Source organism: Ictidomys tridecemlineatus, chromosome 7 (genome assembly GCF_052094955.1).
Source record: "Ictidomys tridecemlineatus isolate mIctTri1 chromosome 7, mIctTri1.hap1, whole genome shotgun sequence".
NCBI lineage: Eukaryota > Metazoa > Chordata > Mammalia > Rodentia > Sciuridae > Ictidomys > Ictidomys tridecemlineatus.
Window position 1 is genome coordinate 164681857 of NC_135483.1, and position 17361 is coordinate 164699217.

General features: G+C 34.9%; 1 protein-coding gene across 5 annotated transcripts in view; it reads right to left on the bottom strand.

The window, feature by feature from the left end:
• Positions 1–430: 430 nt before the first annotated feature.
• The window catches only part of Kctd18 (potassium channel tetramerization domain containing 18), an 83458-nt gene continuing 66527 nt past the window's right edge, over positions 431–17361 (bottom strand). For 4 of the 5 annotated variants that reach the window (XM_078017817.1, XM_078017818.1, XM_078017815.1 and 1 more), the window contains 6 exons: positions 16943–17170; positions 14359–14570; positions 11762–11955; positions 10631–10725; positions 4864–4966; positions 431–2510 (listed from right to left, as the gene is read on the bottom strand). In XM_078017817.1, the coding sequence (XP_077873943.1) occupies positions 2024–2510; positions 4864–4966; positions 10631–10725; positions 11762–11955; positions 14359–14570; positions 16943–17099 (1248 nt within the window). In that variant the 5' untranslated portion in view covers positions 17100–17170 and the 3' untranslated portion in view covers positions 431–2023. Of the gene's footprint in view, positions 2511–4863; positions 4967–7652; positions 9335–10630; positions 10726–11761; positions 11956–14358; positions 14571–16942; positions 17171–17361 lie in introns of those variants that run through there. The other variant, XM_078017819.1, reaches the window with a different exon arrangement.

A 17361-nucleotide genomic window follows, 5' to 3' on the forward strand; every position in this document is an offset into this window, starting at 1 on the left:
CTTACCATTAAGAATTTCTATGTGTCTCCTGATCCAACTGCCTGAACCTACTTCTCAAATCACTATTTATAAAGCTTTTCTTTTTTCTTCTTTCTGTCCAGAAAAAACAATATCTTATGATGATTTATCCATTTATTTTTATGGTCTGCTAAGGTAATGAGGATTTTAGAATAAAACAATTAAAAACATATTTTTTACATAAAATTAAGCTAATCCCAGGGGACCATACCCAAATAATTTCAAGTTACTTGACCATTTAGAATTTGACTTTGACTCCTGATACTTGTGTCTCTTCCTTACCTGAACTGCACCAGCTTCCAATAATTATTCCAAATACATTCTTACAAAGGCTAAGTGCACCAAGTAGATTTCCCCTGAAATGGAGACTATTGTCTGACTCACCCAAGATTAATCTTTAAAATGCTTCCTCTTCCTTTCCAGTAAATGTTTATTATGTATAAAATACACCACACATACACACACACACACACACACACACACACACATACACACATATGCACATATATGTATAAAATTTTCTTATATGAATCATCAACTTGAAATCAAGAAATACTAATAATTTACAGATTGGTAGTTTCAAAAATTCACTATGGTCTTTAATTTTCAGAACACCTGGATTCTGTATAATAGCATTTTTAAGGCACCTAAATATTTTATATATTCCACAGAAGAATATTATGTATCTTCAATTACTTTTCTATCCAAATAAACCATGTATTTTAAAAAGTACTAGTAGATGGATAGTTATCCAAAATTGTTTTAATTATTTCATTCATTATCTGGACAAGAAAGCAATTTTGTAGGCAGAAATAGAAAACCTATTCTAACTAACAAACTTCAAACTGCTAAAGAGATTCAAGACTTAAGAACATTCACAGAAAAATGTTTCTTTTTATGGAAAAGTTTTTCTTTATTTTGTAAAAAATAATGTTTTGACTATGTTTATGTTTTTCAAGGCAATGCAAGAACAATGCTAAGCATCTAAGTAAAAAGTATCCTGCTTATTGTTGAAAATGCTGAAGGCATACTGCTCACTGAAAGTAGAATATATGTTTCAGTTACAAAACAGAACATGTAAAGTAAATGCACAAGTGAATAGTCATGAAAAATAGAGGATTAATCAAAATATTCTGTTTAAAAATATTAAATTCAAGTTATGCATAAAAAATCATACTGTATATTCAGAATGACTATAATGGTCAGTTCTGAAGAACGAATATTAACTTTAGTTAAAAAGTTAAATTTTTTAACTTCTCTTTTTCAAAGTAATTTCAAAACTGCACTATTCAAATTCAAAAATTTAACATTTCATTCCAAAGACATGTTGTATAGTTCTTATCACTGAAATCTTTCTGTGGTGTCTATAAATAAATCTGCTAACGGAAAAGAATAACAAAAGCCAATTTAGGAAAGAAAATGGCTCAAGTGAGAGTCAGAGTGTGATCTCAAATTATTGTCTTTTCCTCTCCCCATCATTTCATTTCGTATTGTGTTTTGAGCCTGAGAGCAACTGCAGGCAGCTTACCTTGTTCTACTCCCCTCTCTGACCTCTACTGGCTTCAATATACTGTAGGCAAGTGCTGATCCCACCCTCTCCACTCACCAGACAGGACCTGGGCTGCAAGAAGGAGCATTACAACAGTGCCTAGAGTCTACAATGTTTCAGCAACAAAAGAGACTTCTCTAATGATCACTGTGCTGTACTGTCACCTTAATACCAATTAACCATTTAAATAAAATTTTTTAAAAAACCAGAAAATCAAACTGCTCATAGACAATCCTTTAAAAGTTGGGAAGATGGATGAGAAGTAAATTTAAATAAAACCCCAACCATTCAAAGTCTCCCCTCCTCCATTCCTACTTCACACAATTCATTTTTCCCATAATAATCTTAAGCATAAACAGAAGCCTTCCCTTCTACTGCATCAAGAAACAGTGTCACTTATTGGTATCAGAGGTGTTGAAAGCTCTGAGACAAACAGGAGTACCAAATCTACCATTTTTATCCATCAGATTGGTCTTTCTCATTTTCAGTTCCCACATCCAAAGGTTTAGAGGGGCTGGCCTGCCTCGCTGCTGCTGTGGGGATGGGCAGAGAAGGCACTGCAGCACACAATGGAGTCCTCTTCAGCTTTATCACTCGGTGGGGTGTAGACTTCTTGTCAGAGAGCAACACCTTTGCTGGAGGCGGGTGTGGGGCTCCATTTTCAGCACTTCTGGCCCCATGTGAAGCTTGAGAGTGACCAGATGTCCCAGTGCTCACAGGGTTCACAGAGCGCTGAGATGCCTTTCCAAAGCTGCCACTCTGAGACTGGTTTGCTGGCATCTGAGAGGAGATCTGGATAGCGCTAGCTGGAGACACCCTGACTGAAGTGGAGTTTTTCACTTTAATTTGGGTGCTTGTGGAAGGGCCCAAAAATCTGACTGGCTTAGGACCAGCCTTACAATTCACACCTTCTTCTTCCTCTTCATTGAGTGTTATCAGTCGCCTAGAAATACAGAAGCATGTCTTTTTCAGTATTTACAGGTTAGTAACTAATCAAAACTTCTCCAAAGTGAACTTTTAGGGTTACTAAAAAGGTTTTCATGAAAAATTAAACCATCAGGAGGTTCATAAGTATCAACCTATTTTAACTTTCAACTTCCACTGACATCAGTATGTAAGTTAGCAGGTTTACAACTTGAATACAAATTATATTTTATCAAGTCACACATAAGGTAGGCAAGGTGGGACACATCTATAATCCTAGGAGCTCAGGAGGCTGAAGAAGAAGGATCACAAGTTCAAAGCCAGCCTCATCAACTTAGCAAGTAAGCAATTTAGCAAGTCTCTAAGCAATTTAGCAAAACCCTGTCTCAAAAAGTGTGTGTGTGTGTGTGTGTGTGTGTGTGTGTGTGTGTGTGTGTATAAAGGGCTGGGATGTGGCTCAGTGGTTGAGCACCCCTGGTGTCAAAAAAAAAAAAATCACACATAATATTAAACTCCAAAAGGTAAATATGGAGTGTTTTATAAGAATTACACTACAAATCACTCTGTTCCCAAGAATCCTGATGTAATAAGAAGATAATCAAGAATATCTAAAGTAGTTTTCCCCAGAAGTGTGAAGTTTACTGAAGTAAAAAAAAAAGAGGGTTTCACAAATAAATTTGAGAAATGCTATTGTATATTTTATTCTCCAACTGGAGCTTTAAAATCCATGTTGACAAATTAAAGGTTCTGAAAAGGTCTATAGTAACAACATCCATGTAACTGTGTTAGATCTGTATTTCACAATTATTCTGTAACAAAACCTAAGACAGCAGTAAAATGTGCATGTTGTGCACACATTTGAGGGTGGGACCGCTAGAATGGTCAAAAACATGGTATGGTTAAATGTTTTTGAATTTGGAATGTTCTGGACAAACTTTCAAAGATTCCTGAACTAAGGTTACCATTCATCATAAATAACCTAAAGGGAGAATATTTCTAAAAATGACCTAAAAAACATGAAGGGCAACAGCAATCTTCCCAGTCCACTTCTTTTCACACAGCCTTAGTGTGTTGTTAAAAGCAATTACAGGAGAGAACTCTCATTCTTGGAAATGGGATCAAACAATAGTATGATTATATGAAAATTTCTGTATGTAGTAAGAATGCCAATATAATACATTAAACCTTAAAACTTTACGGAACATAATTAGATTTTCTCTGGTGAGTCACATTGCTCCTTGGGTCATCATAGCGCTTCTCATTATCTTGTTAATGCATCAAAAATGATGCTTCATGACATCTTAGAGAAAGGGCCACTAACACAGAGGAAAGTCTCCATAAACCAGTCCTGTCTGCTTGTTTTTTGCCTACATCTTCCACTAGACTCTACACCAAGGTATCTTAACCTTTTGTGCTATTATCATTTTAGTCATATAATTCTTTGATCAGGTGGATCTGCCCTGAGGATTGTAGAATGTTCATCAGTATTCCTGACCTTACCTACAAGATGCCAATAGCACTGCACACCAGAAATGTGACAGCTTAACAGTGCCAAATATCCCCTGGGGGACAAATCACCCCTTATTGAGAACCACTGTGCTAGACCCAAATAATATTTGCTAACTATTGATTCAAAAGGTAAAATAAGGAATGATAATACAATTAAAATCTTTAAAAATAAAGATGAGATCTGTTTTGATAAGAGATAAAGATTAACTACTAAAAACTGCAACTTCTCTTCATTACTGAAAAAGATCCAGAGAACAAAAGTAAGAAAGTAGTCTGAAATTCCATGTGGTTAGAAAGCAAACTCCAGATCAGGTGATAGTGATGCCACAGTATCCCAAGGCCCTGCATAAAATCCAGACACTAAAATTAAAGTATGATTTTAAATGTATTTAAAACAGAAAGATGCAGATGTGAAGTGAATTTAATGCTAATAATGTCATGGAACACAAGAAAATACCATTAAATAAAAATGCTATTGGTGGCAATAGGAAAGAAAAAGAAATTCAGAATAAGGCATAGGAAATTTCAAGTATTAAGTCTAAATAGATTTTTTTTGACAATTGCCAATAAAGCATAGGATTTGTCTTCTGTGGGGGGAAAAACACCTACCACTGCTACTATATCCATTTAAAACCACATTCTCCAAAGAGAATATACTATACATTCAGTTTTAGAAAATTAATTATCCCCAGTTTTTACATAGTTTTTGTAATTCTACACTTCTCAAGATCTATATTATGATAAGGCAGAAGAATATTCACCAAGGTGACTAATAAGTTTATGGTCAAGAACTATTATTCATTTCCCCCTTCATATGGGAAATAAAAGCAACAGCCACATATTTTTCAAAAATAACAAATAACCTCTTTCGAATTGGAGTCATATGCCGCAGACTTCCAAGTAAAGGCCGCTCCTCCAGTGTCCAACATTCTATGAGTTCATGAGGCACCCGCCAGTAGCTAACACCTTGAAGATAAAAAGACCTAATTAGGAGACCCACTGTCCACACCGTTGAGAAACACTGTGTCACAGTAAGATTCACCAGGAAGAGTTTGAGATTCATGCCTCCCCACTTGATGAAGGGAGGCATGTACAACATCAACAGGAAATGCACCAGGACAGCAGAGTGGTACAGCGAATGGCCTGGATCTAGAAGAGCTGCTACCAACCTGGACTTTGCCACTTAGATTACTGAAGCAACTCAGGTCACCATGCATGCTCAAAGGGCTGAGCGCATGCTGGTTACAGGCACACACTCTGGCCAAGACAGCCTGAGTCTGTATCCCACTCAGTCACTCACCAGTGTTGCCTTAGGAAAGCTACTTTTCTGGGCCTAAACTTGATTTTTCTCTATAAAAAGAGAACGATAATAATAGTCTGCACCTCACAGGATTGTTGTGATAATTAAGTAAGTGAACAAATGTGAACAGTTTAAACACTCAAAATTGTTGGTTCCTTTACTATCAGTGTCATGTTGGTAAGATTATAATACTGAACAGTGATTATACCACTTGCTCTGTTTGCATCGCTATGCTGCTCTGACCATCAAATCAGGTAAACTTAGAGAACCATTCCTTAAATAGCAGATACTATGTAAATAGGAAACATCACCACCCTATTAAAGCCAGAATAATCTGAGTTAACATGTTAAGCCAAGAAAACAGCCAAATTAACTTTAATTTTTAAATATGACACACTTTTGATTGAAACTTAAAACTACATTCTTATGAACCTCAAAAACATTATGGTAATAAAAGATGCCAGATATAAAAGATCACATCTTGTACAATTCTATTTACATGGAGTATGCAGATAGGCTAAACTCATTGAGACAGACAATCCACTAGTGGCTGCAAGGGCTACAGGGGAAAACTGAATGGGCGGGGGGAGTAATTGCTTAATGGGTACTGGGGCTCTAGACAGGTAATGGTTTCCCAACATTGTGAATGTAGTAAATGGTATGATATGTATAGTTTAAAGTAGTTAATTCTATATTATATGAATGTTACACCAATTTAAAAAAAATTATATATAGACAAATGAAAATAATTATGTTGAACAAAAATTGCTTGGCATTAAAAAAATAACTCTATAAGTCCCAATAATATTCTTTGTGTCTTCTTTTCATCATTAAAGTTCTAGTAATAATAACCAACTTAACAAATATAGCCTATAAAATATTACATAGACATGTTCAAGACTCAAAGAACCCTATTAACCTCATTTTAAGTACAACTTTCTGGAACTGTTTTATCACATTCCAAAAATCTACGTGTTACAAATCCATTACTAAATAGTCCATTAAGTTTGCCTTATTTTTTAAGTCAGGTCTAAGATAATTTACATAAAATAAGATTTGCCCTTTTTAGGTACATACTTTAATGAGTTTTGACAAATGTGTAAAGCCATGTACTCAAGGTCACAATCAGGATATAGAACATTTCTATCAGCCCAAAATGTTCTGAATTAACAACATCCTCCCCTCTTTATCTAGTTTCACCTTTTTCAGAATGACATAAAAATGGGATCATATAATATGTAGCCTTTTGTGTTTAGCTTCTTTGGTATGCTGCTTTAAAATTCATCCATGTTGATGTATTATTGTTTTTTGCTAAGTAGTATTTCATTGTATAGATCTATGGAGTGCAATTTGTTTAACTTTCATTTTTTACCTCTCTATAAAATAATTCACACTCATTATATAAAACCTGCAAAATATAGAAAAGTATATATAAGAAACTCAAAATCAATCCTAATCCAAAAAAGTAGAAATTATAGCTGAGGACATATTGATATATTTCATTCCAATCTTTTCTAGTCATATGATATATTCATAGCTGAAAGTACTTTGTTTCATTTTGTTTCCTGCTTTTGATCATTTCCTGAATTTTATGATTTAAGGACATGGAAAACAGGCCCCAAGGAACTTCCCTTACTGTTCCCCTACCGCCCTGCCCTAAATGATCCCACCACCAAAACTCCTCCCTTGACCTGGACCTGCCAGCCAAAAGGGCCCTCCAAAAGTAGCTAACTCCTCCCATGAGCTGGCTCTCCTAAGGCCCTATAAACCCCAGACCCTCATGGTGGCCTGCTGCCATTCCTCTTACTCTCCCACCAAGATATGCCCTGTGGTGCTGAATATAGCATTGCTCTCCATGAGATCTCCCTCCATTTTCTTTTTCTTTTTGTATTCTCTTTCATGAGCTTTCAATGATGAGTGCTAATTTATGTCAAAAGTTGTTCAAACTAAATTTTTTTTTATTGATTGTTCAAAACATTACAAAGCTCTTGACATATCATATTTCATACATTAGATTCAAGTTGGTTATGAACTCCCAATTTTACCCCAAATACAGATTGCAGAATCATATCGGTTGCACATCCACATTTTCACATAATGCCCTATTAGTAACTGTTGTATTCTGCTACCTTTCCTATTTCTACTATCCCCCCTCCCCTCCCCTCCCATCTTCTCTCTCTACCCCATCTACTGTAATTCATTTCTCTCCTTGTTTATTTTCCCATTACCCTCACAACCTCTTATGTGTAATTTTGTATAACAATGAGGGTCTCCCTCCATTTCCATGCAATTTCCCTTTCTCTCCCTTTCCCTTCCACCTAATGTATTTGTTTAATGTTGATCTTTTCTTCCTGCTCTTCCTCCCTGCTCTGTTCTTTGTTGTTCTCATTATATCAAAGAAGACATTTGGTATTTGGTTTTTAGGGATTGGTTGGCTTCACTAAGCATAATCTGCTCTAGTGCCATCCATTTCCCTGCAAATTCCATGATTTTTTCATTTTTTAGTGCTGCGTAATACTCCATGGTGTATAAATGCCACTTTTTTTTTTATCCATTCATCTATTGAAGGGCATCTGGGTTGGTTCCACAGTCTAGCTATTGTGAATTGTGCTGCTATGAACATTGATGTGGCAGTATCCCTGTAGTACTCTCTTTTAAGGTCTTCAGGGAATAGTCCGAGAAGGGCAATAGCTGGGTCAAATGGTGCAAACTAAATTTAATAGCTTGATTATATTCCAAACAACTTTGGGTTATATATACAAACTCCAAAACATGAGTATATATATAATATATAAATAATTTATTCCCAAATAATTTTAATATCTTATTCCATTCTGCAGATACACCCAAAATGTGTGTAGACAAATTTATCAATTTGGACTTTATGATTTATTTTGTGCTTATAATTTCTCTACTTAAAATGCCAACTGTTTGTTTAAATTTCTTTTAATTTGACGTAAGGTTTTTTAATTCATAAATCCACTTTGAATTATTTTGATAAATGATGTGAGGTTAAAGTTTTATTTTTCCTCTCAAGCATATTTCTCAATTATTTATTAAATAACCTATATTTTTTTCCATTGGTATTACAGACAATGTTTTTATTAAAATTTTACCAGTGTTTACTCTTGATCTGTACTCTATTCACACACAAGAAACCATTTTTTTTTTATTATCAGAGAGTTATTGTAGCATGTTTTACTATCAGCATGTTTTACTATCAGGCCCCTAATTCTACTTGCCAAAATTTTTTTGGCTACTTTACCTATTTATTCTTTCAGAGGAATTTTAGAATCATTCTCTCAAGATTTCCAAAGAGTTCCATTGATATTTTGGCATAAATCATGTTAAAACTCTAATATGAGAAAAACTAATATCTTTATAATATTCAGATTTTCCATTCAGAATCATGGTAAGTCTTACCATTCTCTTTTTTTTTAAAATAGATGGATGAATGAATGGATTGATGGAACAGGTAGATAAATAAATTTCATCAGTTTTCTTCATAAAAAGACTCAAGCATATCTTAGATAGTCTCAAGGGAGAGTCTAGTTATTTTATGTTTTGCTTATTACTATTGTGAATGAAATTTCCCCACAATCATTTCTAATTGATTATAGGTAAGCTGTCAATCACTGTAAATCTATGTTGTATCCAGCTATCTTAGTCTACTAAATCATCACTTAAATACTTTTAACTGATTCTTCCAAGTTTTCTAAAAATATATATTGTCCACAAATAGCAATGATTTTTGTCTTTTCTGTTCTACAGTTTTTTCTCTCTTACTTCTGTCACCTGGCACAGGAATGAAGCCAGGTTAAGAGGTTAAGAGTAAACACCAATGACAAAAATATTTCTCCAGGCCTTCCAGAACTTTGTTAAATAACAATGATGCTCTATTACATGCTGTTTTTAAAAAATAAAATCATTCACATGTTTTGTAAAAGTCAGTGATTCCAGTTTTCCATTTCAGCTTCCTAAATTCAGTGGAGAAAGAAGCCAGGCCAGGGCCCTCCAGAAGTCTCCTGGGCATCCTGCCAGGCCAGAGGCACAAAAGAAGACAGAGAGAACAACAGGGGGTTTGTTCCTCAACTTGAGCATAAGTGTCTCAAAGTAAATTAAATCTCAAATAATAAGCTTAAAGAGAATAGCTCTTTTTTCATTATTATACATCACCCTGCATGCTTGAGGGGTAAGATGGGAAAGGAAAAGGAGGAAGGTAAGGGGGCTAAAGTTGAAGAAAGGAAGAAAGGCTGGTGCCAGCACTGGCCAAATGGTGGACTGGCAGATATAGAGTTTTTAATAAAAATCTCTTCTACCCTATATTCATGTTTGATTACACTATTGGAGTGACTCTGCACCATGTAAAAAAAGGAATGAGAAGTTGTGTTCCACTTGTGTACAATATGTCAAAATACATTCTACCGTTAAATTAACTAATTAATAAATTAATCAATTAAAAGTCTCTTCCTTGTGGGCTAGGGATATAGCTCAATGGTAGAGCACTTACCTAGCATGACAAGGCCCTAGATTTAATTCCCAGTACATAAATAAATAGCCTCTTCCTTTCATTCATTCTTATGTGATTGGCAATATGGCTCTACCAGTTTTCAAAGTCATTTGAGGATCGTGATGTGTCTTATTCATCAATGGATCCAATTTTAGCACTTAGAGTGCTTTGTACCTAATGAACATTCGATATATACTTATTATTTAAGAAAAAATACTTAAGCATAGAACAGTTAACTCTCTGTAATTCCTAAGCTAGTCCCGCATGGTCTTTCTGAGACTGTTTCCTCATCTATATACAACTGGAAATAGTAAGCAGTATATACGTTGCTTTAGTACTAAGAGCTATACATGCAAACTGATTAAAACAGTGTATTGTCAGCTCTCTCCAGGTAGCTTGACTTAAAATTTCCAGTTTTCAAAGTGTGTATTTAAAAATTATCTTGTTTTCTAAGAGTGCTTTAGACACCTCCTTCATGATTTTCATTTTTTCTCCATTTTCTTACTCATTTTATGCTTAATTTAGAGGTTTACTTCTTAGGACAATGCTAGGTACACAGTAGGTCTAAATAAGCTCTTGCTTAATTGAACTAATTAAGCACAACTAATAAAAGCATATTTGAGGCTAGTAAATTATAAATTATTAATAGTATCTCGAAATTCATGGAGTTTAAAGATTTATAAGGAAACTATCTCTATGTCACCACAAGATGACAAATAGCTTGACACACTCAAAAATATATTTTCTCAAAAAAGAAATACAACATTTATGTTTACTTTGTCTTATTAAGGAAAAGTATGTGAAAAGAATTGCACTGTACCTTTTCCTTCCCAAGCATCGAAGGCATCCATCATTTTCTTCAACTCAGCTACTGAATAATAACTCCAAATGTACTGAACATTATTTCCCGCCTCTCTAGAAATATTACAAAAAATAATGGAAATACCAACATATGAATCTGTATACATATATTCGGCTAAGAGACTCAGTAAGTGCTTGATGACTAAGGAAAAAATAACATACACATTCAGTTGTTGTTCTGTGACCCTTACACCTACACATAAACTATAAATTAATATACACATATGTGTATGCAAGTATATACACACACACAATAGCACATACATTTGATCTTTTTTTTAACCACAGTAAAGTATCTGTTAATTTCATAATATAAACCATATTGATAAGTCAGTACATTTTTTTTATAATGGGCACATACATTTTAAAATCAATTTTTTAAAAAAATCAGCCAACTCTAGTAACTTTCCTATCATCATGCCATGCACTTGTATATACCTCATATAGAAGCATCCTTGCCCATAAAGAATTCAGAAACTGACGACCTCTATAATCATCTGAAAACCAAGCCTATATATATGGTCAAGCATTAGTCACTAATATGTGACCCAATCTAATCTCCCAGAGAATTTAAATAAATAAATAAAAGTTTGCTAGTTGAATTGACCAGTATCATAAGATTACACGAACTACATTAAAGGGACAACTTTAATGTATTTAAGTCATAGAATTCAAAAGCTGGAAGAGACCAAGGAAGGCCTTCATTTTTCAGAAGATATGAGACACAGGCAGCCCTGGGCCACTCAGTGGGCCTGCTGACTTCTAGTCAGTGCTTCTGCCTAGTGTTCAGGAAAGACGCTGGGCATGTGGCTTTGCTTTTTTTTTTTTTTTTTAAGCCTCTCAAAGGATTCTAATGCTTACTCCTTGTTGAGAACCACTGTCCTGACCATACAGATGGCCTGTAATTTGTATACATGTAAAATGGTGTTAGTCATACTCTCTTCCTGATGTAGACCTATCTCCACAGCTATGGGGCTCACCACATTCACTGAGATGTGCTTATGGTCTTTTCTAGTCAAGCACAATATTTCACCTCTTAGAAGGCATCAACACTCTATTTTGTTCCTTTTACTTTTAAACTTGGACATACCTTTTAAAAATGCTTTTGCTATGAATTCTTCCTCCAAGCTGCTTATCAATAGCATCAGTTCCATCAGTTTTTGTGGCATATACACCAATAATTCTGCTCTCACAGCTTGCACCAGATGTGTTAAGATAGTGGAGAACCCAAACTGTTGGCTTATTGCAAACTAAGCCATATGAATCACAGAAGTCTGTTAAAGCCTGAAGCAAAATATATATATATAAAAAACTTGAATTTAATGGAGTAAAGTGAAAAATGAATTTGTTCTATTATTTTCATGCAAAGCTAAAATCCAAACTGATCAGAAGAGAAATAAAAAAGATTATAAATTTCAGCCTAGTCTTTAAACATGTATGTAATGAAATTATGGGTGGAAGGGTCACAAAAAATACCACCCAAAAACCAATGCACTTTTTTCATTTAGACAATCCTTTTCCATATGGAAATTCTATTTTATCTCCTCTTCCAGCCGACCAATTTTATAATCTTTTAATTTTATAGTCTTCCTAAAATAAGTAAAAGTTAGATCTCTTCTTTTTCCTTTAGAATATTTTCACAAATATTTCCCATATTTCAATCTTCCATTCACCTTCCACTAACTAGCCCCATGGTTGGTCCTTATGTTTAATTCCAAATTCCAATAAAGGACTAACCAGATTAACTTGTTCTTTTACACTGAAAGATAGATATATGTGAACTCAAAAAATATTGTTTGAACTCATTTGGCATTTATCTAACCATTCATTTGCTTGAATATTAAATACCTACTATGTGTTGAGCATTAAGGTCCTGGAGTTATTATGGTGAAGAGACCTACCCTCCAAGAGTTTACAGCTAATGCAAAAGACAGACATTAACTAAGTCATCAACATACCATGTAACAAGTACCACCTGATGAGAATAAAGTAACTGCAAGGAAGGGAGCATGGGGTTTCACCAGTGGAATAGCAAAGGACCTTCCCTGGGAGAAATGACATTACTACTCTACACACCTTAAGGAGAGGCACCTTTGTTGTTTTGTTCACTAATATATCCTCAAGTGTCTGGAATAGTGGCTGACACAATGGACATGCCCAATATTTATACTAAGTAGTGAATCTAAGGACCTCTTGTGTCTTGCCCTTTCATTTAATATTGCTCCTGATTGGTCTTAAACTGTCCTTGCATATCTAGAAGAATTTCTAACTACACTATAAATTGTTCAAAGGCAAAAACTGTACATTGTATTTCTGAGTATCCAACACAGTCCCTGTACAGTGCCATATATGTCACGAACAGTTAAAACATATATGTGTTAACTGATTAAATAAATGTGGATATGCTTTGCCTTCATTAAATACAAACTAGGAATAAAAAACAATAGAGTTGAAATTCAAAAGATGAACATTAACTTTCCCCAGGCTTTTTTTTAGCCCCATTCTGTAAATATGTCAAACAGCACTAAAAGACTATTATTTGGCAGTTAAATTTATAAATAACTTCAGTATCAAAACACATACATCTATGCAAATTCCTGAAGGGAATCTGGAACCAAATCAACTTTCTCTCTGAGCTGCACTCCTAATGATCAACCATCCATCAGCTTACTTCCTAGACACTGACATCCAAATCAAAGAAACAAACCAGTTGAGATCACTTTTCACTATTAACAATTACCCAGGGAAAACAGTTTTCTTAGGTACTAATTAATATCAAATATAATATTTATCATAAGACAGAGATAATGAAACTTATCAACTCATGTAAAGATCTTAAGATGCAACTCCACATGGTGTACAACCTGAGAAATGAAAAGTTGTGCTCCATTTGTGTACAATGAAATGAAATGCATTCTGCTGTCATGTATAAGTAATTTTAAAAAATTTAAATTAAAAAATGTTAAAAAAAAAAAAAAAAGATGTGGCTGGGTGCAGTGATGCACGCCTGTAATCTCAGCAGCTCTGGAGGCTGAGACAGGAGGATCGTGAGTTCAATGCCAGTCTCATCAACCGCAAGGCACTAAGCAACTCAGTGAGACCCTATCTCTAATAAAATACAAAACTGGGCTGGGGATGTGGCTCAGTGGTTGAGTGCCTTTGAGTTCAAACCCTGGTATACAAAAACAAAAAACAAACAAACAAAAAAAGATGTGATTTAAAACAGAAACATCTTTAAAAAGATTTACTGATCTCAATTTGAATTAAATTAATGTTTTAACTCACTGATACACTCACTAAATCAGGTAAAAAAAATTATTATTTAGTATGACTACTCTTTTAAAATAACCATTTTAGTAAACTAAATAATACTAGTATGCTCTAAGAAGTATCATAATATTTCTCTTAATTTAAAAGAGCTTTAGCAGCAGAATGGTTCTATAAAAAAGTCATCAAAAAGAGAAATATAAATTCAATTAATCCTTGAGTGGCAAAGTAATACACTTTTCTAGAACTGAATTGTGGCCTTAAAAACTGAGTAGGAGTAATTAAGAGTCGTGTCTTCAAAAAGCATAAGAACTATCTCATGTTTCATTATGTGACAACACAGGTGATACAAGATAATACATATTGCTTTGTGCATAATAAATAAATTACATATTTTAAAACTTAAGAAAATGCCAAGACCTTTTTAAGTTCTATATTTGACCTTAAAGAATATGTCTCCATTTCATTGGCCAAGTGGTCAGACAGGCTGTATGGGTAAGGTATGCCAAAGTAATCAGCCTCTTCCTGTAGGGCAACACGAGTGTGCTCATCTGTGGGAATCTGAACTTCTCCATGAAGATAATCCAAAAGGTATTTAAATAGATGTCCATCACGATCAATAACACAAGCCCCTAGAAAACATTCAGTTAAAAAATGGTTGCATAGATTCATATGATGATCAATAAAACTTCAACAAGTCTGATGACCTCTACAATTGTAAATATTTCTTTCTCACAAAAAAGTTAACATTTATTATTAAGATAGGTTTAGCTAATCAAACTAAGTTAGACTTTTGATGTTTCACCTGGAACAGTAAATATGATATACTAGCTACCCTCAGCTTACAAATAGATGATAGTACATAATTGAATTTGAGTGGTTGTTTGGGGAAATCATCTGCATCTCTAAAACACTGCACATAAATCTGAAAGCAAGTATCTATCTCCAGGGTTGTCATGTTTGGTTGTGTGGGTGAACTCTGTACCTGTAGGCCAGGCCAAGGGGATGAGCAAGGCTAAAATCAAGCTCACACTTTGCTCTTCCAGCCAAGTGCACTCTGCCATGGAGTTGTACCCTCTTGGATAAAAGGCTACACTTTTCTAATACGCACAAAAAGATTATGTGGGCCAGGCACATGCCTGTAATCCCAGCAGCTCAGGAGGTTGAGACAGGAGAATCAAGAATTCAAAGCCATCCTCAGCAGAAGCGAGGCATTGAGCAACTCAATAAGACCCTGTGTCTAAATAAATACAAAATAGGGTTGGGGATGTGGCTCAGTAGTTGAATGCCCCCGAGTTCAATCCCTGGTACCTCAAAAATTAAATACATAAATAAATGATAAATTTTTTAAAAATTAAATTAAATTTAAAAAAGATTATGTGGGTTAGTGGTATACTTTGTATTCTTACCCACCATAGAGTAAAATATATTCCAAGATCAACTTGGAATTTTGATGCAATAACCACATTCCTACTATGGTCACTGCAAAAACCAAGGGGACCTCAGACTGATAGTAGAAAGGAAGCTTACCCCTAACTTCAACATCTTTAAAAAGATTTGTAGGCTATGAGGGCAGCTACTTTCCACAGAGAAACACATTTTCTAACTTGAAGAACACATAGAAAAGCTAATATATTTAACCAGTCTCAATACCTTCACCCATAAGGTCTCAGGACAGGTGTATAGAGTTGGAGCTGCCCCTTGCTAAAGAGGACACTTGGGTACTTGCCACTATGTTCAGCGTTGAAATATCAGTGACACTATAAGCCTGAAGTTCCTAGCACCAAGTATGCCCTATGTTTGAGATTTTTAGGTTAGTCCCTTAAGAGTGTGAAAACCGACACTTTAAAAAAGAAGGAATGCCACATTGGTACCACTTTATGGTAAGAATTTTCTTAGACAATTTAGTAAAATCAGAAAAAAAAGAAAAAGCTTCTGCATCACATACTTCGTATTTTCTTTTCTCCCTTGATTTGTTGAGAAAAGGATTAAGGAGGTAAAAATTGGGACAGAGAATAGAGCTCAATCCCTGGTTACCATAAACATTCTGCACCAGGGATATCAGGCTGTGGGTACCAGACATTCAGTGATTTTCCATTCTTTCAACTGCATGTAGTTGACAAAGCAACCTCCCAAGACCTTGAGTCATTAATAATAGAATAGTATCGTGTGCTCAGGACTTCTCAATCCCAGTTCTCTAATACAGAACTAGAGTGGGTTCTGAGACTCACAAAAATATTTAGGGCAACACAAGTGTGCTCATCTGTGAGAATCTGAACTTCTCCATGAAGATAATCCAAAAGGTATTTAAATAGATGTCCATCACGATCAATAACACAAGCCCCTAGAAAACATTCAGTTAAAAAATGGTTGCATAGATTGGGGTGATAAAGATAAACCAGTAGTAGGTTCAGTAGCTGTCACAGTACTTGAAGAAAAGAGAACAGACCCAGACCATATTATTATATTTTATAGTTTCTTCTAAAACATCAACTTTGGAGACCAAAGGTATCACTACACTGCCATTTCCTCAACTTCGCATGTCAGACCACACCACACAATACAGCTAGGCCAAGTGGCAAGGGCAACTCTAATTTTACAACATCTGCTTTGTAGGATATGAGGGCAGCTACTTTTCAGAGCAAAACACATTTTCTAACTTGAAGAACACATAGAGAAGCTAATATATTTAACCAGTCTCAACACCTTCACCCATAAGGTCCCATGACAGAAATAACTTTCAAAATACTATTAATCCCCATAATCACGTCCTGGTTGGCCTTCATGTGTTCACTTCTTTGTTAACTTTCAGCAATAGCATCACAGATTTTAGAAACTCATATTTAATTTCTATGTACTTAATGAATCTCCATACAGCCCTAATGATCTCAATAATTAGTAGACTAATATATTCCAATGTAATTAGGAAAATCAGAGGGAATTTAAAATAGATTCCCATTCTAATGAATATTCATGATCATGCTTCCAGACTTTAGAAATTTACCTGATTCATCTGTTTTTAGAGGAAAACGACCACTGAACATAGATGCCAGCATAGAATCCTTAAAACGGCACAAAGACTCTCGCCGGGCTGTGTAAATACAGCCACCCACATTCAGCCGAAGAATATCGAGCACCTCTTCTGTCTTGTGGCCTGCCATTGCTCCCTTGGACACCTAAAGGTTTGCCTCACACTTTCAAACTTCAAAATAATGGCAGTCCAGGACCTCCTCTGTAAAAACAAAGGACAATCATCACTGACATTTTCAACAATAAATTAATGATAAAATAAATATACTTGAATATGATTTTAAATCACTTCCTTAGAACTGGCAATGTTGAATTGAAATATTTTATAGAATACGAAAGAAGTTTGGGGCTGAGGTTGAGGTCCAGTGTAGAGCGCTTGCCTAGCACATGTGA